The following is a 25,851-nucleotide window of genomic DNA, read 5'->3' as shown; positions in this document are numbered from 1 at the left end:
TAAGGATTCCTCAGGATTTGTGGGTGGAAACTTTATAAGGTTATATTTAAGAGTAGAAATTCTGTTTTAAGTTTCATGTAGTATTTGATAATAGCTAAAGCCAAAAACGGGAATAATCTTGATTAAAAAGCAGGTAAGTGGTGAGAAAAGCCAAAAAAAAAAAGTGCTGATGAAAAGGAGAGACAGAATTGAAAGAGTATATTTTAAAAGATGAAAAAAAAACAAAACAAATGAAATGACTGCTCTATAAGATTTATAAAGTACATTCGTTTGAAGAGATCTTATTACATTAATATTTAGTTGGAGAAAACAGAATAACTAAATTTGAATGTAATTAAGCATTCAATGAACTCTTTTTTAACAAAATGTTTTTATTTTGTTTATTTTATTTTATGTGGTGCTAAGGATCAAACCCAGTGTCTCACACGTGCTAGGCAAGGACTCTGCCACTGAGTTACAGCCCTAGCACTCAATGAACTTTTTTATATAAAGGGATATAGATGCCAATAGAATAGAGTGCCCAACTTCAAGGAATTTACCACTAAAGTTAATAGAGAATGATCAATGGTCAAAGGCAATGATAATAGTAATAACTACTTCTAGGTACTTCTAGGTACTTGACTTTTATAATGTTCTCTTCCTGAAACAATTCTTCAAGGGGATGTTAATATTATTTCATTTTATATGAGGTAACTGAGGCACAGTGTGGTTAGTAACTTGTCTAGGTCATCTAGTGGCAGATCCAGGATTTGATTCAGCAGCTTAAATTTAGAGGGTGTGTACTCAACCACTTCTGCTCTTTTGTTTCAATATAGTAATAATAATAATAATACCTAAACATAAAATTGTAAAGATTACTTAACATATGTAAAGATTTGGGGAAAACTGCCCAGTGGCACAGGCCTGTAATCCCAGCAGTTCAGGAGGCTGAGGCAGGAGGATTGAAAGTTCAAAGCCAGCCTCATCAATTTATTCAGGTCCTAAACAACCTAGGGAGACCCTACTTTAAAATAAAAAATAAAAGGGCTGGAGTAAAAGATGTTGAAACAGTATACACTCGGTAAGTGTTGTATAAGTTTTAATCTTTATTGTCTTCATCACCCAAGGCTACAGACTCAATTTGTGGTAGAATCTGGATTCTAATCCAAAATAAATTCTCTTAACGATTATGAAATATAGGCCTGGGGTATTACAGGAACACATAGGAGGGAAACCTAATTCCAGGAATGAGAACTGAGTGTGACAGGAATACTTTTTGTTTGTTTGGTACCGCGGATTGAACCCAGGGGCGCTTAACCAGTGAGCCACATCCCCAGCCCATTTTTGTATTTTATTTAGAGACAGGGTTTCACTGAGTATCTTAGGGCCTCGCTAAATTGCTAAGGCTGGCTTTGAACTCGGTATCCTGCCTCAGCCTCCAGAGTCACTGGAATTACCGGGGTGCGCCACCGCACCCCGCAGGAAGCGTTTTTTAGACAAGACACAATAAACTAAGTCCTAGGGAACAAGTAGGCAGAAGAGAGGACTGTGTATGTGAGTTAAAAAGAAAGACGGTTGACAGGCGCCATCGGGCCTCTCCCAACGACTCAGATTTAGGCAGGAGGATCGCAAATTCGAGGTCAATATCAGCAATTTAGCGAGGTCTTCAGCAAATGAGTGAGACCCTGTCTCATAATAAAAACTTTAAAAAAGGGCTGGGGATGTAGTTCAGTGGTAGAGCGTCCTGGATTCAATCCCCAGTACAAAAAAAAAATGTAGATTGACTGAACAAAGCATATGTAATTCGTGGTTGGATCCTACAATCGGGTGGGAATGAGGCTGAAGAGACCTCATATCCAATTCTATGCTACATATGATTTTGCACTTTGTTCTCCAAGAAATGTCATTGTTTGAACAATTCTGTTCAAAGACGGGCACACACTAAGAAAAAAATCCCGGTTCCCTACAGGGGTTAGAAGACACTTGCAGGCGCAACTCAATGGACTTTGCATTTTTCTACTCTTGTAGAATCTCGCCACCACCTAAACAGGTTAGGCTTGGAAACGATGGATGCCTGCTAACAAGCGGTCTCGCTCACTTCCGGCATCCTCCGTTGCTAAGGTAACCGGAAGTGCGGTCTATCGCTCCGCCCACCAAACCATAGAGAGCCGGAAAAGCCTGAGCAGAAGGGTCAGAAAGGAAAGAAAAGGGTTGCGTAGGTGTGGTTAGTTGTAAAATGACGACTTTAGTGTTGGATAATGGAGCCTACAATGCCAAAATCGGTTACAGCCATGAAAATGTCTCGTAAGTATTGGCTTTCTCCGAGGGACAAGACTATGCTCAGTAGTTTCGCATGCTAAGCTTCAATGCCTAACGTCAGTGAAACGCCCTCGCGCGGCTCTAACCTGAGACTGGGGATGCGCTGGTTGGAGCTGGGTTGGCGGTTGTCATGCTTTGAACTGGAATTGATTTTGGTTTTAGTTTTGGGATGCGCAGCTCCGGAAGTGGGATGTATGTTTCGTTTTCTAACAGGCTTGAAGACATGAGTTACTGACTGAGGGGTAGGTCTACAAAATTCATGAACCTTCAAAAATTGTGGGCAACGTTTTTGGTATAGCTACATTTTCTGAAAATGTGATTATAGGTTTCATCAGATCCCCAAAGGGTTCTATGACCCCCCAAAAAAAGTTAAAAAATCACCGTCTAGGATCTAGAGACATTGAAGACTTTGAAGTCCACTGGCTAACCTGGGCGGTCACTTATACAGTAATACTACAATGACATTCAGAAGATGTGTATTCGTAAAATGTGTTTGTGTTGAAGCCGACATGTAAAGTCCTGATCAAATTCACGAAGGATTCTTTTTCTTATCATTTTTCCCTCTCTTTTTGGGGATTGAATTTATTGAATCTGCTGATTTGCTGTTCTTGATTTTTTTTTTTTTTTTGGTACCAGGGATGGAACCCAGGGGTGCTTAACCACTGAGCCACATTTTTATTTTTTTCTTTTGAGACAGGGTCATACTAAGTCCCTTAGGGCCTTGCTAAGTTGTAGTGGCACCCCCTTCTCCATAAAAAAATCTTAACTAGGCTTCTCCAGAAATCCAGAAATCAGCAAATGCACATTTGAGGCAAGTGCTCTACCACTGAATTCTATCTCCTGTGTTGTACGTAACTTTTATGTGTGTGTGGCGGGAGAGAAAGAGGGTACTGGGGATTGAACTTAGGGGTACTCAACCACTGAGCCACGTCCCCAGTCCTATTTTGTATTTTATTTAGAGACAGGGTCTGAGTTGCTTAGCACCTTGCTTTTGCTGAGGCTGGCTTTGAAATCGTGATCCTCCTGCCTCAGCCTCCAGAGCCGCTGGGATTGCAGGTGTGCCCTGTGCCTGGCACTTTAACTTTTTTAATTGTCTTTTTTCCCCTGCCTTTTTGTTTTGTTTTTGTTTTTGTAAGAGAATTGAACCCAGGGGCACTTTGTTACCGAGCTGCCTTTTTATTTTTAAAAAAATTTTCCCCAGCCCCTTTATTTATTTTTTATTTTGAGGGAGACTTGCTAATTTGCTGAGGCTGTCCTCAAACTTGCAATCCTCCTTTCTCAGCCTCCTAATTTGCTGAGATCACAGGTGTGCACAGCCATGTCTGGCTTGTTTTTTCTTTTGAGACAGGTTCGCACTTTGTTCCTTAGCCTGGCCTCAAGCTCTTGTACTTGAGTGATCCTCCTGCATTAGCCTCTCAAGTAGCTGGGACTACAGATGCCTGCCACCATGCCTGACTTATTTCTTTATAAAGAGGGAAATCAGACTGAGTAGAAATGTATATTATTACATTCTTTCTGGAAAACATTTTGGCAGTGTGCTTACTGTTCATATCCTTGATCTCAATTCTATTATTACTTAGAGAATTAACTAGAGGTTCTCCATAATTACAGAAAAATTTTAAAGTTATTTATAGACACTATGCACAGTTAGAAAACAAAAGAAAAAAGCAAAGCATGCTAAGTAATCAAGAACAGTCCTTGCGCAGTGGTGCATGCCTGTAATCCTGAAAGGCTGAGGCAGCAGGATCCTAAAGTTCAAAGCCAGCCTCAGTGACTTAGTGACTTTGTTGTAGGGACAGACAAGACAAGGCACCAAAGATAGAGGGAAACAGTTTTATTTGGCTGCAGCCAGGTTCAGAGAGCACAGCTTTTGCTGTAATCAATTAATCCCCTGAACCCCGAGTTCAGGTAGTTTCAGAATTTTATACCCAGCATGTAAGGGGAGGGGCTCAGAAGTTCAGTCTGCAGAAGTTTACAGAAAAGCAGCTTTTTCTTTCACTGTTGTGGACAAGTTAACCCTTCAAGGACAACACCTGAGAAGGGGAGAGCTTCTTCTCCCCTTTCTTCCTCCCCCTGCCAGCTGTTACCATGGAGCCGAATTGGTAACTTCTCTTATCTTAGAAATGTAGACATCTCTGTGAAGCTCCAGCTCAAGGCCAGAGGCCTTGTTTACATGTATACAAACTACTATTCTGGATAGGTGTTTGTGAAAAACTAGTAAGCTGGTGTCCAGCAGCTGGAGGTGCCCAGCAGCTGGAGTTCCGATAGGGCAGCATGAAAATAGGAAGTTTATCTACATTGAACTCTTTTGCAGACTCTTTTACTGACAGTCCTAAAATCAGCCATGGTGAAGATTTCTGGAGAAGCCTAGTTAAGATTTTTTTGTGGAGGAGGGGGTGCCACTACAACTTAGCAAGGCCCTAAGGAACTTAATATGACCCTGTCTCAAAAGAAAAAAATTAAAATGTAGCTCAGTGGTTAAGCACCCCTGAGTTCCATCCCTGGTACAAAAAAAAAAAAAAAAAAATCAAGAACAGCAAATCAGCTAAAATTATGTCCTCCAAGCATATTTAAACATGTAGAGAAAGTGCTGACAGTACAGAAATTGAAATAAGCTGGTACTGCAGCATTATCCTAACATCATTGTGCCTGTGTGTGTATGCATACAAATGTGTTTGATAATGGCTTTTGTTTGCTTTCCTACCCACGTTGTAAACTTATGGTGAGCAGCAACCAATTTAAATGTAGTTTCTACTTATACCCTATAGCATCCTATTGATTAAAAATAGGATCTTTGGTTTCTTTTGACTGCACTTACGGTGTGATGCTACATTCCTGTACAACCAGAGAAACGAAAAGTTGTGTTGCAGTTGGGTACAATGAATCAAATTGCTGTCATATATACCTAATTAAAATAAATAAATAAATTTAAAAAATCTTTGGTTTCAGGAAAACACAATTTTATGGGCCAGAATTTTGAACTTCTGTATCTTTTACCAGAATTGTATTAAAGAGTTTTCACATTAAAGACAGAAGGACCCTAACTAAAGCACTGATTGTTATCGTGCAGTGGCAGAACTAATATCCACCCATAATGGTTTCTGGAAGATAATTTACATACTACAATCATTTTTTTTTTAAGCATTTTCAAATTATTTAAAGACAGAATGAATAAAACTTGCTTTGGGTATTTTGACCTTCAGGTTGGTGGTTAAATAAAGTCATTTTAAAAATTACATATGTAGGGATAAGAACTAAATATTTAGGGGATAATTATATCATTTGTTTCTTTGTTTCTAGGGTTATTCCTAATTGTCAGTTCAGGTCAAAAACAGCACGTCTTAAAACTTTTACTGCTAACCAGATAGATGAAATAAAAGACCCTTCTGGACTCTTCTATATCCTTCCTTTTCAAAAGGTAATCCAGGGCTGGGGTTGTGGCTTATTGGTAGAGCGCTCGCTTAGCTTGTGCCAGGCCCTGGGTTCAATCCTCAGCACACATAAAAATAAATAAATAAAATAAAGGTATTGTGTTCAACTATTACTAAAAAATAAATATTAAAAAAAAGTAATCTAGGGGCTGGGGTTGTGGCTCAGAGGTAGAGAGCGCTCACCTACCATGCGTGAGATACCAGGTTCGATCCTCAACACCATGTAAAAATAAAATGAAAGGTATTGTGTCCACCTATAACTAGAAAATAAAATATTTAAAAAAATAGTCTAATTATTGTTTCTAGTGTTATTGACTCAAGGTGTATATACTGTGTTGTGCATATGTATAAAAATTTTTGTTGTTTTACTTAATTTTTTTGTGGTACTATGCTAGGGACCAAATTAAAAATATTTTTACATTTCTGAGAAAAGTTAACCTAAATTTTAACTGATATTTAATTAAAACCCAAAATTGAAATTCTCTTAGTAAAAATAAGTGACCATGATTTAGTTATTGGTTGTGAATACTGAATTTTACTTAAATTAAATCTAAATTCATGTGCACATATGAATTTAAGAAAAAAGTATAGAAAAGCATCCTATATATTGGTGTGTCCTCTGAACCCTTGATATTATGGTTTCATTAATTTACAAATTTTTAAACTTTGCGTGTGTGTACATGGTACTAGGGATTGAACCTAAGACCACTCTACCACTGAGTGACATTCCCAACCCTTTTTTTATATTTTATTTCAAGCTGGAATCTCACTAAATTTCCAAGGCTGGCCTCAAACTGGCAATCCTTCTGCCTCAGCTTTTTAAGTTGGTGAGATTACAAGCATGTGCCACCATGCCTACAGTTTTTTTGTTTTGTTTTAAAAAAAGAGAAAAACAGGGGCTGGGATGATTGTGGCTCAGTGGCAGAGCACTTGCCTCACACATGTAAGGTACTGGATTTGATCCTCAGCACCACATAAAAATAAATAAAGATATTTTTTAAAAATTAAAAAAAATCAATATAATTAGTTTGAAACTCATACAGCATTAGACTGAAAAGGTAACCATAAAGAGATAAAACTCAATGATTTAGAATATATTAATCTGATTTTTAAAAATTGCTCAAATATTTTTGATAATTAAATTTATTAAAAAATTTTTTAGGGCTACTTGGTGAATTGGGATGTTCAAAGACAAGTTTGGGATTACCTTTTTGGAAAAGAAATGTATCAGGTAACAAATTAAGAGTATGTATTCAAATTCTATTTCCATGTCTTATTCTAATGAAAAATTCAATCTTACACTTTAAGATTTACAGATTTATGAATGTTTTGGTTACATATTTCAATCTTTTAAAGATAGCTTTGATTTTCTAAGTATTTAATAAATGCAAATGAGTAGAATGTAGTCTGAGTAGAGATTTAAAAACAATGTATAAAATTTTATTACCTCTGAAGAATGGGTGGGAGAGCACTTTCCTTCAGACACCTAAGATGCCAAAGGAAAGAAGAACAAGGGGAAAGCAAGTGGCCCTGGCCCTGCTGTCAAGAAGAAGCAAGAGATCAAGATGGTAGAGCTGGGGATGTGGCTGGGCTGGGGATGTGGCTCAAGCGGTTAGCGCGCTCGCCTGGCATGCATGCAGCCTGGGTTCGATCCTCAGCACCACATACAAACAACGATGTTGTGTCCGCCTAGAAAATAAATATTAAAATTCTTTCTCTCTTTAAAAAAAAACTAACTTTAAAAAAAAATGGTAGAACCCCTGTATGAGAAAGGGCCTAATAATTTTGGCATCGGATAAGACATACTGCCTTTCCTCCACTTGTTAAATGGCCCCACTATATCTGTCTGCAGCTGCAAAGGGCCTTCCAGCTATAGATGGCTGAAAGTGCTTCCTGTGATTGACCAGTTCATACAGGCTGTGGACTGCCACACACGTTTAGACTGTTTAAGCTGATGCACAAGTGCAGACAAGAAGCAAAGCAAGAAACAAAATAAGGACTACTGGCCTGAGCTGAGAAGAAAGCTGTCAACAAAGGGAATGTTCCCACTAAGAGAATACCTATCTTTTGAGCAGGGGTTAATATTGTTACCACCTTGGTAGAAAACAGGAATGCTCAGCTGGTGGTGATTGCACAAGATATGAATCCCATCAAGCTGAATGTCTTCCTGCCCATCTGTGTCTTTAGATGGGGTTTCCCTGCTGCATTATATTAGCAGGGAGAAGGGAGACCAGACTAGGACATCTTGCTCACAGGAAGACCTGCACCATCCTCACCTTCACACAGGTTAACTCAGAAGACAAAGGGGGTCTAGATAAGCTAATTGAAGCTGTCAAGACCAGTCACAAAGACAGATATAATGAGACCATTATTGGAGAGGCAGTGTTCTGGGTCCAAAATCCGTGGCTTGAATTGTCCAGCTGGAAAAGAAAAAAGTTAAAGAAATGGCCACTATAAAATGGGTTAAACATACACTGTGTTTTTAGATGGGGATTCCCTGATTTTTCTGTACATAAAATTCTGCAAAAAACAACAACAACAAACTTGTAGGGAGATTTATGTAATCTTTAAATTCATACCTTGAAGCTTCTTTTCTAATTTTTTTTTTTTAGCTGTAGGTCAACACAATACCTTTATTTTATTTTTATGTGGTACTGAGGACGGAACTCAGTGCCTCACACATCCTAGGCGAGCACCCTACCACTGAGCCACAACCCCAGCCCCATCTTGAAGCTTCTTGCTTTTTTCCTTTTAAAAACAACATAGCAGTGGCCCTGCTACTTGTAGTTTTTATCATTCATTATTATTTCATAATTATTTTTAACAGTTTGATAACATTTTATTAATGCTACCATTAAGAAAAGTAGGATTGTACAATAGTTAAGTGCATAGATTCTCTAATCAGACTCCCTGAGGTTAAATCCTAGCTTTGTCTCTAAGTAGCTATATGAAGCTTGGTAACTTATTCAACTTTACTGTTTCAGTTTTCTCATCTATTAAGTGGGAAAAATAATGAGTTGGGTTTTGGGTGATTAAATCATTTTGTTTTCATATTTAAAACAAATGTTGATGATAGTCACTACAAATTATAAAACTTTTGGGGATTTTTTTTTCCTCCCATAGGTTGATTTTTTAGATACTAATATTATTATCACAGAACCATATTTTAATTTCACTTCAATTCAAGAATCAATGAATGAAATTCTATTTGAAGAATATCAGTTCCAAGCAGTATTAAGAGTAAATGGTAAGTTAAAGAGTTTTCATTAAAATTGAACTACGTGAGCCTGGTGCAATAGTGCACACCTGTAATCCTACTTACTCTGGAGGGTGAGGCAGGAGGATCACAAGTTTGAAGCTAGCCTTGGCAATTTAGCAAGACCCTGTCTCAAAATAAAAATTAAAAAAGGACTAGACATGTGGCTCTGTGGGAGAGCTCCCCTGAGTTCAATCCCCTATGCCACACACACAAAAAAAGTAAATAGAAATAGGGTAAAGAAACTCTGAAAATACTGGGTGGCATTCTTTAGGACCTTTAGTTTATATAATTGTACCTCTCAGTACATTTGCGCTAATATGATATTTCTCCCTAATGAAATTATTAGCCACATATTCTGGTCTTCTAAAAGATTATTGGGTTCATTTTTTGTCATTGCTATTTGCTGTTAATATTATTGAAATTATATAGCTTACACTGTTAGTTAATATGAAGAAAAATGACCTAAAAGCAAGTTTATTAAAGGATATGATAATATCATCTAATTGTGTACATGAAAGCATTTAAACTTTTAAGTCTGTGTAAGCAACAGTATGCTCTAATGGTTAACAGCAGAATCTCTAGAAATAGTCTCAACCAATGGGTGATTTTTGTTTCCCAGGGGACATTTGGCAGTATTCAGAGACACTTTTAGTTGTTGCAACTAGGAGGATGCTCATGGCATCTAGTGGGTATATGTCACAAATGCTGCTGTGCATCCTGTGATGCACAGGAAAGTCCCCAACAAAGGACTTATCTGACTCAGAATGTCAGTGGTTCTGAGGTTAAGAGATCCTAGAGCACATCCTAGAGTGCTGGTTCTGCTACTTTCTAATTGTATGCCCTAGGAAAAATTATTTAAATCCCTGTATTTCAGGTTCCTCATCTGTAAGTTGGGATTCTTCTGTATATTAAAACCCACACTCATTATATAGAGTTTAGAATAAAGTCTGGCATATAAATCCTCAGTAAAAATTAGCTGCTGTTGCACTAATTTTTATAAAATGTGAACTTTACTTTTGAAAACTGATCACAAATTTCTTTTTATATTTACCTTGTATGATTTTTTAAAAAATTTAAACATTACAAACATTTTGTGACAGTTGTGAATATTATTATAAATTAACATTTTTCTTATAGTTAAAGGGAAATTTTCATCTTTGTGTTTGCTTTAGTCTGCTATCTTTATTGCTTTAAACTAATGGTATACTTTTATTTAACACATTCATTTTTTCTTTATAGCTGGGGCTCTCAGTGCACATAGGTATTTCCGAGATAATCCTTCTGAATTATGCTGTATCATTGTTGATAGTGGATATTCCTTTACACATATAGTTCCTTATTGTAGAAGTAAAAAGAAAAAAGAAGCAATTATTCGGTGAGTTTCATTTAGTTTTCATGCTATTTCATCTTATTTGCATATTATTTCTTGGATGGAATATGTGATAACTGAACCAAAGTTGAATTCTTCTCTTTTAGGATAAATGTGGGAGGAAAACTTTTAACCAACCATCTAAAGGAAATCATATCTTACAGGTAATACTTGGATTTGATTCTTTCAGAGGATATGAGGTACTGGGAATGAACTTTCTAGAATAATTTAAAATTATTTCTTACTTTTAGTTGTAGTTTCAGGCAGCAATTCAAATCATGCTTAAAAATATATACTAATGACGTTTGAATTGGAAAGCTTTTGAGGATATATAATGATAGTGCCTACCAAAAATACATTTCCGAATTCTAGGGAATTTAACATTGATTATGTATTAAAAATTATAATGTACGTAAACATGGTAAAACAAATTTCAAATGCATACAAAGGAAAGGGAACTAAAAAGGAAAACAGATCTCCCCTCTTTGTCTCTCAGGTCAGACCCACTTTCACACAAATTATAACATCTGAATTGTGTCTTTATGTTTTTAATCTCTGTAGGCATTACTATTGATATTTCTGTTTCTTTCTTTCTTTTAACTTTTAATTTTGAGACAGAGTCTCACTAAATTGCTGAGGCTGGCCTTGAACTAGTGACCCTCCTGCCTTAAGCCTCCTGAGTCAGTGGAATTATAGGAATGTGTCACTGCACCTTCCTAACCTTAGTCCATTAAAACTTTTTCCTTTTTATTTTGAAATAATCACAGACTTGGAAAGTTGTAAAAATGATAGTCTGGTGTTACTTTAATAAACTATAATACAGTATCAACCCAATGAAATTAACATTGATACAGTGTTATTAACTAGACCATATTCAGGTTTTACCAGTTTTTACATGCATTAATTTGTATAAATGCATGCACAGTTATTCCATGTGTAAAGCTGTATAATCACCACAAAGGAACTTTTTGTATTGCCTCCTTTTTTAAAAAAAATATTTTTTTAGTTGTAGTCAGACTCAATACCTTTATTTTATTTATTTATTTTCATGCGATGCTGAGGCTCAAACCTGGTGCCTCGCACATGCTAGGCCAGCAGTCTGTCATTGAGCCACAACCCTTGCCCCTGTATTACCACTTTATATTTTTTCCACTAGTGTTTTAGTTAACTTTTGCATTGCTGGGACCAAAAGACCTAACAAGAACAACATAGAGCAGGGAAAGTTTAGTTGGGGCTTATAGTTTCCATGATCTCATTCCATAGACACCAACTCCATATCTCTGGGCCTAAGGTGAGGCAGAACATCAGAGATTGATTCTTTTCATTAAGCATAATGCTATACCATTTCCTGTTCTCCCCACCTCCATACTGGGGATAGAACGCAGTGCCTCACATGCTCTAACACTGAGCTATATTCCCAGCCCTTTATATTTTATTTTGAGATGAAGTCTCACTAAGTCGCCTAGGCTGGCCTCAAAGTTCATATTCTTCTGCCTCAGTCTACTGAGTAGCTGGGCCTTCTTAATTATTGAGTTTATAACAGTTATATGCTACTTTTTAAAAAATATTCATTTATTTTAGTTGGACACAATATCTTTATTTTATTTATTTATTTTTATGTGGTGCTGAGGATCCAACCCAGGGCCTCACACATGCTAGACGAGCACTCTGCCTCTGAGCCACAACTCCAGCCCTTATATGCTACTTTTTATAGTTCAATCTGTCTTGCCTTATTTAAATATTCTAAAAAATAGAAAACTCATGAATAACATTTACATTTTGTTTATGTCAGTGTTATTCAATACAAAACCAAAAAATAATTGGGCTCAGTTTCAGTAAGTTTGAATATTTAATTCCCCACCCCAGTCACATTAGAAGCAACAAGCTGGAAAGGGAGACAAGTAAATTGACATGAATAGGATACTGTGTTAGTCAACTTTGTGTTACTATAACAAAATACCTGAGATAATCGACTTAATAATGGAAAAAGTTTATTTTGGCTCACAGTTTCAGAGGCTTCAGTCTGTGGTTGCTTAACACTGTTGCTTTGGGTCGGTGGCAGAACATTTCATCATGGTGGGAGTGTGTGGTAGAAGAGGCCTGTTTACCTCCCTTGTGGGAAGCATAGAGAAAACCAGGAAGGGCTGGGATCCCAATATTCCTTAAAGGCATTCCCCCAGTGACCTTACTTCTTTCCACTGGGCATTATCTCTTGAAGGTTCCACCATCTCCTAATAGCACCAAGCTGAGGACCAAGCCTTTAACACCTGGTTCTTTAGGGGTACATTCCAGATCCAAATTATAGCATATGAGTTTTATCTTTATATATTAGGAGTGAGAAAACATTACCCTGTAGAAAACTTGTAAATGATTCTCAGGAAAAAACAAAAAGGGTCAGTGGCATAAATAGATAATTCTTAGGAAGTTGTATACAGGCAAAACATAACATGGATACTTCTCAGATATGAAAAATGTTACATTCCTAGCCTGTCATGGTGGCACATGCCTATAATCCCAGTGACTCAGTGTGGAAGCTGGCCCAGCAGGTGGGGCTGGTGGTGACTTGTGTCAGAATGATCACAAATTCAAGGCCATCCTGGATAACTTAGCCAGACCTTGTCTCAAACAATAAAAAGAGCTGGGGATATAGCTCAGTGGTAGGATGTCCCTGGGATCAATCCCCAGTACCATTTCAAAAAGAAAAAAAAGTTACATTTCCTATAATAATATCACAGATGCAATTCAGCAAATATTATTACTTAGGATCTTGGGATACTTAGATAAAACAAATAATAGAATTCCTCTTGGCATTTACTTCTCAGTAGAGAAAAATAACAAAATGCTGTTTTTACAACATAATTTTTTTTTCAAATGATGTTGCAGACTTTTTATATGGACATTTATTGATTGCTGATAAGAACACAACTTGAAATAACCTTTCTGGTAAACAATTTTGAAATATGCTAAGAGACTAAAATTATTTGATATTCTGTGTCCTAGAATATGACTAAGTAATGAGGTAATTAGCTATATAGATAAAAATGCCGATATTTCATGGATTCTGAGTTGTGTTTTCCCCACACATTTTAATCTTCGAAATGGTGAATTTTCCAATAGTCGATACCTCAGAATTGTCACAGTTTAATTGGCAGTTTTTGGTACATGAGAAAAGGTGAAATGTGGTATATAAAGATGTTCAGTATACAAAATCAAAAAGAAAATTTTTTATTAAGTACACAGACTATGTTAAACACTTCATATGTATTATCATAATCATTTACTTCTTATAATTCTGTTTAGTAATTGTTAGCATTTATGGGATTAATCCCAACAAAGTAAAGTAACTTGGCTGCTACAGCTGTATTTCATACCTAGGTCTCTGACTCCAAAATCCATGTTAATGAACATAAGTATCTTCTTCTCTGATCTAAACTTCCAACATTAGGGACATCGTTAGTACATATTACAGATTCATCTGATTTTGATAACAAAAAATAAAACTATATAATAAAATCTGTGTGCACAGAAGAATATTCAAAGGTTATCATACCACTTTTTATTGTTTTTTATTTACTACACTAAATTCATATCTTCTTAGTTTCACATATCAAATATTAAGCATCTTTTATATGCTAGACTCTGTGTGCTAATGGGTAAAACTTCTACAATTAGAAAAAAAAGAGCAAAATGTTAAGGCATAATGGCAATATTGTATTCAGAATTGTTGGGAGAAAAGTTTGCTCTTTAGTTGGGAAATCCTTAATACTAAACACCGCTGTTTATATACAAACTGGATTAAAAACCTGTCCATAGAGGAATAATATAGAGATTAAATAGGATATGGAAATGAGAGTATTCCATAAAGTTTAAAATATTTTACACATTCAAGAGTTTAATATTTTAAAAAATCGGTGATCCCAAATTTAATTTCAGGAAAAAGTTTTAAATGATAATTGTAAGTTATATTCAAATTTTCTCCATTTCAAATTTTACAATATATTTCTGTTAGGCAGCTACACGTTATGGATGAAACACACGTGATTAATCAAGTGAAAGAAGATGTATGCTATGTGTCTCAGGACTTTTACAAAGACATGGATATTGCAAAGTATGTATACATCCAAAGTATGTATACTAGTAATCTAAGAATTGAAAAATTGGTTTTTGGATGTTGTTACATATAATTAAAATATTTCACAAATTGTTTCTTTTTACAGGTTGAAAGGAGAAGAAAATACAGTAATGATAGACTATGTTTTGCCTGACTTCAGTACAATTAAGAAGGGCTTTTGTAAGGTAATTTAAAAAATTGTGCCAGGCATGTGGCACACACCTGTAAACTCAGCAGCTCAGGAAGCTGAGGCAGGAGGATTGCAAGTTCTAGGCTAGCCTCAGCAACTTAGCGAGGCCCTGTCTTAAAAAGGGTTGGGGATGTAGCTCAGTGGTAAAGCACCCTGAGTTCAATCCCCAGAAACCGCCCCCCCCAAAAAAAAAAAAATTCTCAGTGTTGTTTCTTCAAGTGACGCACTTCAGTCAGGTTTGAAAAGCCTTTCACATCTAGCTGGGATTGACAGAGCTTAACACAGTTGTTGATGACAGCTTTTCTGGTTGCCATTTCTCCAGGCATGAGTATAAAGATTGGATTAGTAAATTTCTCACTAAATAAGAAAAAGAACTGGGGTTGGCGTTGTGGCTCAGCGGTAGCGTGCTCCCCTAGCATATGTGAGGCCCTGGGTTCAATCCTCAGCACCACATAAAAATAAATAAATAAAATAAAGGTATTGTGTACAACTACAACTAAAAAATAAATAATAAAAAAAAGAAAAGAACTATCAGCCAAATGATAGCATATGGGACAAATCTATAGATCATTACCTATATTATGGTTAATCTTTCTCTGCATTATGGTACATGCCTATATTCCCAGCTACTCAGGGACTGAAGAAGAAGGATTCCAAGTTTGAGGCCAGCCTGGACAACTTAGCAAGACCCTGTCTTGAAATAAACAATTTTTAAAAAGTGGGCTCTGGGGATGTGTCTTAGTAGTGGAGTGCTTGCCTAGCATGTGTAAGGCCATAGGGTTCAATCCCCAGTAAAGACCAACACCCTCCAAAAATAATTAAATTACTTAGAAACTGGTAATTTTCATGTTGTAAAGTTAATTAATTAATTAATTTGGTAATGCTGGGGATTGAACCCTGGGCCTTGTGCATGCTAGACAAGCCCTCTACCACTGAGCCACATCCTCAACCCCTATTGTAAAAATTATTGACATAGTTTACCCAGTGCTGAATTTTATTAATGTTTATCCAATAGGATCAGATTGAAAAGGGCAAAATACAATGCACTTTCAAAGTTTTGAGAAGCAGTTTGCCTTAGCTGTCAAAATCAAGTAATTTTTCCTTACCTTTAATCAGCTTAGGTAATGTCAGGTCTGTATTCAGTTAAATGTGAAGTTTGCCCTTCTAGTTGCTTGCTTGATAAGGACTGTTGGAAAGTTAAAAATTCTTAGGAAAGAAATGAGAACTGATAACAGCAAAAAAAAAAAAAAAAAAAAGGAAGAAAGAAAGAGAAATGTCTGCATATTTTTTTAGCTTAGTGGTTGAGTGCTCACTTAGTATACATGAGACCCTGATTTTAATTCCCTGTACTGAAAAAAAAGAAAGAAAAGGAGACATTTATAATGATATGCATATAATATATTTTAGTGAAAAATTGGGATCAGCCTTAAAATCTATTAACAGGAGAATAAATTTTTTATATATTTTATAAAATAATAAGCATTAGTGAAAATGAAGTAGAGCTACATGATCAGCATGGACAAATCTCAGAAACTGATGTTTAATAGAAAACAAGTTTTAGAAAGCAGTATGTACTTAGCCAATACAGAATAATAATTTATGTTGTTTAGGTACACATAAATAAGAAGTAAAAGATTATGTATGTGAATGATAAATTTCAAAAAAGGGAAGTATTAACTTATTGTCATTGGGTTGGTTGATGGACACTTGGATTTTATGTAATTATTAGTACTTGGCATACCTGAAACTTTTGTGTATATGTGTGTGTGTGTGTGTGTGTATTTTTTGGCCAGATTATTGAGGCGAAACACAAGTCAGAAATCAGCAAGGAAAACTGGCCTCGTATAATGTTGGCATTATAATTTCAAGGATAAAAACCATGTATTTACTTATATCAGTTGGAAACTGATTTTTTTTAAAAAAAAAATTATTTAGTTGTAGGTGGATACAATGCCTTTATTTTTATTTATTTATTTTTATGTGGTACTGAGGATCGAACCCAGTGCCTCACCTGCGCTAGTCGAGCACCCTACCACTGAGCCACAACCCCAGCCCTGGAAACTGATTTTTGATAGGGCGAATAAATAGTAAAGAAATGTAAAGATTTAGGGTGGTGTTTTTTTGTTGTTGTTGTTTGGTTGTTTTTTTTTTTTTTTTTGCGTAAGGAAAAGAAGAAATCCTAATAGAATGGAACCACATGTCTAATAAATGTCAAATCTAAAGTAGGGTAATGAAAGTAGATGGTGGGCTGGGGTTGTGGCTCAGTGGTAGAATGCTTGCCTAGCATGCGTGAGGCACTGGGTTTGATCCCTGGCACCACATAAAAACAAACAAAAAATAAAGGCATTGTGTCCATCTACAACTAAAACAAAAATATATTTAAGAAAAAAAAAGAAAGTAGAGGTAATAGGAACACAAGACATAGTAAAGTCTTTATGTTCCTTCTTCTCTAGAAATTTGGATCAGTGTAGGTAGATTATGAAGTTTCTTCTATGCTCTTCTTTCTTTTTTAGAATGTAGGGAATAAAACTGCTAGATTATCATTGGGGGAATAGGCATATTAGAGTCAGTAATGTTTTATTTATATATTTTGGGCCACAGGATGTAAGGCTAGATTTTTATAGTTTTTGAGAATTCTGAAACTTCCAAGAACACAGTTAATATATTCATATACCTATTATTATTTTTAGTCATATGAACTAGGTAATATAACTTAAACTTTTTATCTTACTTTTCTTTAAGCCAAGGGAAGAGATGGTGTTGAGTGGAAAATATAAATCTGGAGAACAAATTCTTCGTCTGGCCAATGAGAGATTTGCTGTTCCAGAAATACTCTTTAATCCTTCTGATATAGGCATCCAAGAAATGGGAATTCCAGAAGCTATTGTCTATTCAATTCAAAACTTACCTGAAGGTACATCGAAAATTACAGTAAAATATTGAAGAATAATGATAATTTTCAAAACAATAAGCTATATATGATCACTGTTTTTTCTAAATAATTTTAAGTAAATGGCATCTGTTTTATTTATATAGACTTCCAGATCCCATAATGTGCTTAAATAATTCTTAACTGATTTGTTTTGGATTATAATTTTTTTTTTTTTTTGGTAAAGTCATGGTCTATTTAATTTAGCCCTAATCAACACAGAATAGAAATTTATATTTTCACAATTTAGTGGTTTTCAGCTATTGATGGAACTGACTTATTCTATTATATTTGGACTAACATGTAAGATTGATTTTAATGAGATTGGATTATTGTACTTTGCTGTGATTTGTGGGTTCTCCTAAAGCATGATTTAAGTAAATAATGTTCCAGAGTTTGAGTACTTTTCTATCTTATCTTTCTATTTCATAAGGAACCACCTAGGCATTAGAGAAAATTTAGCACATGTAGTATGCTTTCCTTGCATTAAAAAGAAAGAAAGAAAAAGTCATAAAGCTATCACCTTTGCATTTATTTCATGTTTTTTTTTATTAATTTCACATTTTGTATAAAAATACTGTCATGCCAAATACAACATTTTGTTCTATACTGCTTTAATGTTATGTCATGAAATTCTGTTTGTTAATATAAGGAAACTCCTTTTTTTGATGAATAGAAACATCGGATGGGATTTCCCAGTGATACTTTTGTAGACTTTTAATACTGACTAACCTTATGGCGATTAATGTTTGCCATGGTACAACTAATGAGCACTCACACTTAGATCCTTTCTTTAAATGTTGTCATAGATTATGGGTTTTTTTTTTTTTTTCAAAAGTAAAGTGTTGAAGAATAAATATATCTTACTTTGGAAATTTGGGCTTCAAGTTTAAAATTTCATGAAAAGGGCTGGGGATATGGCTCAGTGGTTGAGTGCCCCCGAATTTAATCCCTGGGATACCCCCCCAAAAAAAAAAAAATTTTCATGAAAGACCTTTTCATTCTACAGTGGAGGAAGGGTTATGGGGAGGAAGAATTATAATTATCAAATGTCTGTGGTAGGATGATACTCATTTGTATAGCTTGCATGTGAATTAGTAGCCAGTAGTTACCCTCCTAACTTTAGCCTTTTCTTTTGTAAATCTGTGAGTTTATACTGTTTGTATAAACTGAAAAATTGTATAGTTCTCAATTAATAACTCTAAACCTTAATCACATCTTACCTAAACCCTCATCCCTGTCTTTCCAGAAAGTTAAGTGAACAGATTTTCTAATGCATTTTTTTCCTTCTTTCTTTTTTCCTTTAAAGAAATGCAGCCACATTTTTTTAAGAACATTGTCTTGACAGGAGGAAATTCCCTCTTCCCAGGATTTAGGGATCGAGTTTATTCAGAAGTTCGATGTCTCACTCCCACAGATTATGATGTTTCTGTTGTGCTGCCTGAAAAGTAAGTGTTGGTTTATATAGAAATAAAGCATGGATGTCATCTGGTAGGTAAGGTGGTATATAGGAGACTTGAGTTTAAAATCTGGTTTTACCACCTTGGCATTTCACTTGTTGGATCTTCATTTTCTTATCTCAAAAATTAAAATGATAAACCATTTTAGTGAATTAAATGAAATGAAGGGCTGGGGTTGTGGCTCAGCAGTAAAGCGTTCGCCTGGCATGCGTGCGGCCCGGGTTTGATCCTCAGCACCACATACAAACAAAGATGTTGTGTCCGCCAAAAACTAAAAAAAAATAAATAAATATTAAAAAACTCTCTTTCTCTCTCTCTCTCTCTCTCAAAAAAAAAAAAAAAGTTATTGTATCCGACTGCAACTAAAAAATAAATATAAAAAAATGAAATGAAGTGTAAAATATCAGCCATCATGTTTGTACATAACAGGTGCACAACTAACATTAGACCAATTCATATGGTAAATCAGTCCTTATTCCTAAGAGATTTTTATAGGCAAAGAAATTGAATTATCATTTATTGGATTACCTGAGATGTCATTTCTTTTTTTTTTTCCTTTTTGTTTAAAAAAATATTTATTTTTTAGTTGTAGTTGGATACAATATCATTAATCAATTAATTAATTAATTTTAAATTTGTTTTTTAGTTGTAGTTGGACACAATACCTTTATTTCACTTATTTATTTTTATGTGGTGCTGAGGATCGAACCCAGGGCCTTGTCTGTGCCAGGTGAGCGCTCTACCACTGAGCCACAACCCCAGCCTGAGATGTCATTTCTTGACAGTTTCTATCAAGAATAGAAATTGTCAGTGGCACTTGCCTGTAATCCCAGTGGCTCAGAAGGCTGAGGCAGGGGGATTATGGTTTCAAAGCCAACGTCAGCAATGGCGAGGTGCTAAGCAACACAGTGAGACCCTGTCTCTAAATAAAATACAAAAAAGGGCTGAGGATGTAGCTCAGTGGTTCAGTGCCCCTGAGTTCAATCTCCAGTATACTGCCCCCCAAAAAAGAAATTATAAGAATTGAACCATTAAGGTATATCAATTTGTAAGTTTTATGGGATTTTTAAAAATTCTAAATGTTTTCAATGAACTTTTATAATTTGAACTAGTCTTTTTTTTAATTTAAAATTGTTTTATATTACCTCCTACTCTGTTTATGAGAAAGAAAGATACTGTCATTTCCACTTGAGCAGTAAAAAAATTAAGGTAGAATTTTAGAGCCATAGCGTGGGTTTACAGGCTATCTTGTTCACTGTTCTTATATTATAAATAAACAAAGGCCTTTTACTCAAAAATAGCAGTAACTAGGAGTTACTTACCAAAGATATGTCTAAATAATCCACCGTTAGTGTTAGTAGCAGAGTTGCAAACAAAACCCCACATCCCTAACTCTAGTTGATTTTAGAATTTTGTTTTAAATCTAAAGAAAAACTTTTCAAAGTTGATGGCAGTTAACAGAAGACCCTCATTAGATCATTTTCTTTTATAGATAATAAATAAAGGAATAAACAGTTGTTAAATACTGGAATGATTTTTTTCAATAATAATGTTTGTATACTCTTTAGAATGTGAACCATATTGCATTTGTGTGTGTGGGTGGGAGGTACTGGAGATTAAACCCAGGGGTATTTACCACTGAGCTACTTCCCCAGTCATTTTTGTATTTTGAGACAGAGTCGTACTAAGTTACTAAGGTTGGTTCTGCTCAGCCTTCCAAATTGCTGATATTATAAGCAAGTGCCACCATGCCCCACAGAATATTATTTTTTCATCCTACATAAACACATCACAGGCCAGGGGATCCACAGAAATAGCTTTTATTCTTTTTTTTAAATATTTTTTTAAGTTGTATTTGGACACAATGCCTTTATTTTAATTATTTATTTTTATGTTATGCTGAGGCTCGAACCTAGCACCTCACACATACTAGGTGAGTGCTCTACCACAGAGCCACAACCCCAGCCCCAGCTTTTATTCTTTCATTCAATAAATCTTGATTGTGCATCTATTATATATGTATACACATATATCTCTTTCATAAAAATATAAATAAAAGAGATATATGTAAATCTGTTTTTATAAAAGGTTAGGAAATATAATAAATAGAATACAGAGAATATTTTTTGCTTAGCTTTTTTCTTTACCATTTTCAGATTTGAAACTTCTTAAATTGGGAGAGAAGAAAAGTAGAAATAGTATTGAGTTATAACACAGAGTGTAACTTTTGTTGCAGATAGCAAAGTCAAACTTAATTATCTTATCTGCTCTAATTTTGACCTATTGTGTATGTCCTGGCATGTAATTGTTTATCATGCAGTGTTTTTAAATGTATTGTTTATTATTGCTGCAACAAAATATGGCAGCAAAAGAACAGACTGTGAAAATTCTGAGTTAAATCCTAGATCCAGGCTAAATCCTAATTCCAGATTTAACCTTTCTAAATAAAGTGGAGTTATAATAGCTTTCATGAGTTGCTATGAGAATTAATTAGGTGACATATCTTTGTCACAAACAGAACTTAGACTCAATTATGACATTGTTTTTCCTTTTAGTTATCTTTTAGCTTATATTTTTATCAAAGTAGAGAGTTGATAAATCAGGGGAATTGGAGAACTCGCCCTCCTATTTTTTAAAAAATATTTTTAAAATTGTCAATGGAACTTTATTTTATTTATTAATTTATTCATATGTGGTGCTGAGAATCAAACTCAGTGCCTACACAGGCTAGGCAAGTGCTCTACCACTGACCCACAACCTCAGTCCATCCCCCCTGGGTGTGTGTGGTGTTACTGAGGATTGAACCATGGAGCGCTTTACTACTGAGCCACATTCCTAGCCCTTTTAAAAATTTATTTTATTTTTTGTTTTGTTTTTTGAACTTGAGATCTTCTTGCCTCTGCTGCCTGAGTTTCTGAGATTACAGGCATGTACCACAGCACTGAGGGGCAGAAACCTCACTATTTTACAGTGGTTTGTAACCAAGATTCCTTGCCTTTTGAATTAACTGATGTGAAACTTTTGCTTATTTCTACACCATGAGTGATTTTCCTTTTAAGTTCATTTGGCTAGAACTTGAAATATTTTAGTTGGTAATTAGTGTCTGAAGCATTCAGTTGTTCATGTCCGTAAATGATCAGTTGATTTCTGTAAAATCATCTGGGTTCATTTTTTTTTAACCTTTATTTTCAGCCCTATTACTTATGCCTGGGAAGGTGGAAAATTGATATCAGAAAATGACGATTTTGAAGATATGGTGGTTACAAGAGAAGATTATGAAGAAAACGGACACAGTGTCTGTGAAGAGAAATTTGATATTTAAGAAACATTTTTGAATGAAAGCCTTGATTGGTTGAAACTGAAAAGTTTGTTATTTTTAAAGGCGCTTAAGGACCTGTGTTAATGTTTCATTGTTGAACAAAGTCTTGAACTTATGTAAATATTTCAATCTGTGGCTAATTTTCAAAGAGTCTTAGGTGGGTCATTGTAGTAAGTTGTAACTCAGCCCATGTTTTCACTTTGGAGCTAGACTGCCATAACAGTGTTTATGCTGTTTCTGAAAATATCCTTAGGAGATGAAAGAGTGAATGCAGTTGAGTTCTTCATAGGTGAAAACACAGTCATAACTGTCTCCCCACTCTGTTTTCATTAGAAGGTAGTTTTATGTGACTTTGACTTGGCATTAGCCAAAATGTTTACATATTTTAGTTCTCTGGTTCTTAGAACTAAGCATTTTATTTAAAAGTTGTAATCTTATTTATACAGAATAAAGAGGACTAATATATGTATGTATAATCATTTTTTATTTAAAGTATGTTTGAAAAAGTGGAGACTAAAGCCAATTACTGAAGGGTTTTTGGTCACTATTATTCTGGAAGAAATGTGTTTTGTTTTAAAAATTTCTTTATTATCATTCACAGTAAACATTAACATGTTAAGGCTATAGCTTTTCTAGGACTGGGAGTATAGCTCAGTAGTAGACCACTTGCCCAGCATGCCTAAGCCCCTGCATTTGAGCTCACCACCACCAGAGTAAAAGTACAGCTTTCCAGTTTAAGGAAACAGCTGACTCAGTAGTGAATGGATCACACAGGCTTTTTGGACTACAAGCAGAAGAAACTTCCTTGGGTTATCTTCAGCAAGACAAAAGTTATCAGGACAGAAGATAGTTTGTAAAATCTAAGCAAAAGCTGGGCCAACAGCCTTAGGAAGGCTAAAACTAGGATAACTTTAGGAATCTAGGTTATAGAAGCTGAGAGTCAGACCGTCTAGAGTCCTACCATCAAAATATCTCAGCTCTCTTATTTTTTTAATATTATGCCATAGTGCTCATGAGTCAAATGCCTAGCAGTCTGTTTACCCTTACCTGGGATTATATGTCAGTCCTATGGTTTGAGGGGCTTTGATGGAGAGCCCTACTCAGATGTTTAAAAACAGTTCTTTCCCGAAATATCATTGAGGTGAAAACATGGATGTTGGGTAGGGTGAAAGAGATGTCTACTCCAGTCATATTTTGGATTCTATTGGGTTAGGGTCTGGTCCCAGTAATTCCTAGACCGAGTCTGGTTATTATTACAGAGTTGCAAAGTGACTATGTTTGTGTGATGCTGGTTATTAGCATATAATTTATAGATAATGTAACAAGAAGATGCTGTCAGCAAAATACTTTCTTAAACCAAATAATATAACTGTTAGAATTTCTAGATGATATGATTGGAGATTAAAAAGGTAAGCCCCCATTGAAAGTAGTTCTCTTGATTTGCCACAACCTCATCCTGAACAGGCAGAAACTATCATTACCAATTGAGATGTTTTTCCTGTGAGGAACTGGGTTATTCTTCAAGCCACATTCTCCAAACATACCCCAGCCCAACATCTCCTGTTATACTCCGCTGAGAATATGGAATAACCTTATCAAAATAGCTTTTTTTTTTTTTTTTTTTGCAGCAACAGGGATCAAATTCAGGACCTTGGGTATGTTAGTCAAGTGCTGTACCATTGAGCTACACGTCAGCCCCCAAATACCTTTTAAAATTATCAATTCTAGCCCAGTGACTTGGGAGGCTGAGACAGGATTGCAAGTTCAGAGCCAGCCTTAGAAACTTAGCAAAGCCCTCAGAAACTTAGTGAGACTGTCTCAAAATAAAAAGTAAAAAGGAATATAGTTCAGTGGTAAAGTGCCTCTGGTTCAATCACCAGTACCAAAAAAAAAATGGAATTCGCCCCTACATGCAGATTCTCTTGCCCTTCTGCCTGCTGCCATTGGTTGATGCAACATGAAGGCCCTGACCAGATATGGGCCCCTCAACCTTGAATCTCTTAGCCTCCAGAACTCTAATAAATAAATCCATTCTTTATAAATTACAGTCTCAGGCATTCTGTTATAACACAAAATGGACTAAGACAGGGTCAGTGGATGGAAAGTTACTGTGAAGAAACTTCAGAAGTAAAAGAGTCTGCTAACAGACTAACAGGATTTTTGCTGAAGACAAGCCAGGGTGATGAGAGGGGGTGATGGACGATGAGAAACCTGATCAGATGCAGAGGGTGAGAAGTTCTCCTGTTAAACTGACTTAGCGTTCTTTGTTAAAACTATTTTACAAGAAAGTACATAGGTGGGCTGAAGAAGTTTAGGAGCCTGACTTAAGTTTGGTCAAGCAAAGAATCTGTCATACCTGAACTTTTGAAGCATCGAAGATAAAGTTTAAGTCTCAAGCATTATGAATCAGACTTGTCATGGAAATGTACTGAATGTTCTATAAAAGGTAAACTGTTCAAGTAATTGGACTGGAAAGGGAAAAAAAATGCTTTGTGTATAAGTTTTCCCCAAAATGTTTAACCTAAAATTAAATGGCCAGTATCCTTAGGAATTGAATTCTTTTTAAGTCTAATAACTGTAATTTATGGAGCTGTCACTAGGTGGCAAGTAGTTGCTGGGTTAGGAATTTCTCCTTAGAAATTAATGCCTGAGAATCTTCAAAAACATTTAATAGAAGTTAATTATCCTTTCTATAACGGAGTCATGTGTCAGCCAATGATGGCTGTGTGGGATGAGCGGAGTAAAGGTTGTACCTTAAGCCCTGGTGGGTTAGAGGAAGAACTAGAGAGGCACTGGTTGTTGGGAAGAGAGCAACAGGGTCAAGATGGAAAATCACAAACCACCTTATACTATCAAGGAAAACTCAGTTTTTTATATCATAGCTAGAAAAATTGAACAATAACCACAAGCAGAAAGGAATCTACTTGAACATGGATCCACACATTATTCTCTGTGGCCTAATACCAAAACAGTCTTTTGGGGCGTCTTGTATGTGACACAAGCCCAAATAGCTGTTGGCTTATCAATGGCAGTCTTCCGATTTTTTTTTTTTTAATTTTTTATTGTTGGCTGTTCAAAACATTACATAGTTCTTGATATATCATATTTCACACTTTGATTCAAGTGGGTTATGAGCTCCCATTTTTACCCCATATACAGATTGCAGAATCACATCAGTTACACATCCATTCATTTACATATTGCCATACTAGTGTCTGTTGTGTTCTGCTGCCTTTCCTATCCTCAACTATCCCCCCTCCCCTCCCCTCCCCTCTTCTCTCTCTGCCCCCTCTACTGACATTCATTTGTCCCCCTTGTATTATTTTTCCCTTTCCCCTCACTTCCTCTTGTATGTACTTTTGTATAACTCTGAGGGTCTCCTTCCATTTCCATGCAATTTCCCTTCTCTCTCCCTTTCCCTCCCACCTCTCATCCCTGTTTAATGTTAATCTTCTTCTCATGCTCTTCGACCCTACTCTGTTCTT

At 35.6% G+C, this 25,851-nt stretch overlaps 1 protein-coding gene and 1 pseudogene across 1 annotated transcript; both read left to right on the top strand.

The window, feature by feature from the left end:
• The first annotated feature begins 2,146 nt into the window (after positions 1 to 2,146).
• Actr6 (actin related protein 6) lies at positions 2,147 to 24,015 on the top strand. The gene is made up of 11 exons (XM_046419391.2): positions 2,147 to 2,283; positions 5,599 to 5,716; positions 6,892 to 6,960; positions 8,853 to 8,976; positions 10,228 to 10,363; positions 10,465 to 10,521; positions 14,367 to 14,465; positions 14,575 to 14,653; positions 17,401 to 17,572; positions 18,897 to 19,035; positions 22,240 to 24,015. Exons 1-11 carry the CDS (start codon positions 2,216 to 2,218, stop codon positions 22,367 to 22,369), a joined length of 1,191 nt encoding a protein of 396 aa, XP_046275347.1. The 5' UTR covers positions 2,147 to 2,215; the 3' UTR covers positions 22,370 to 24,015.
• Positions 7,008 to 8,828, top strand: LOC124075686 (large ribosomal subunit protein eL8-like; annotated as a pseudogene).
• Positions 24,016 to 25,851: the final 1,836 nt, after the last annotated feature.

The sequence above is a fragment of the Marmota monax genome, unplaced genomic scaffold (genome assembly GCF_021218885.2).
Source record: "Marmota monax isolate L192 unplaced genomic scaffold, Marmota_monax_Labrador192_F-V1.1 WCK01_AAM20220418_F8-fsc00036, whole genome shotgun sequence".
Classification (NCBI taxonomy): Eukaryota; Metazoa; Chordata; class Mammalia; order Rodentia; family Sciuridae; genus Marmota; species Marmota monax.
The sequence above is the reverse complement of the archived record's forward strand: the minus strand, read 5'-3'. Positions and strand labels throughout refer to the sequence as shown.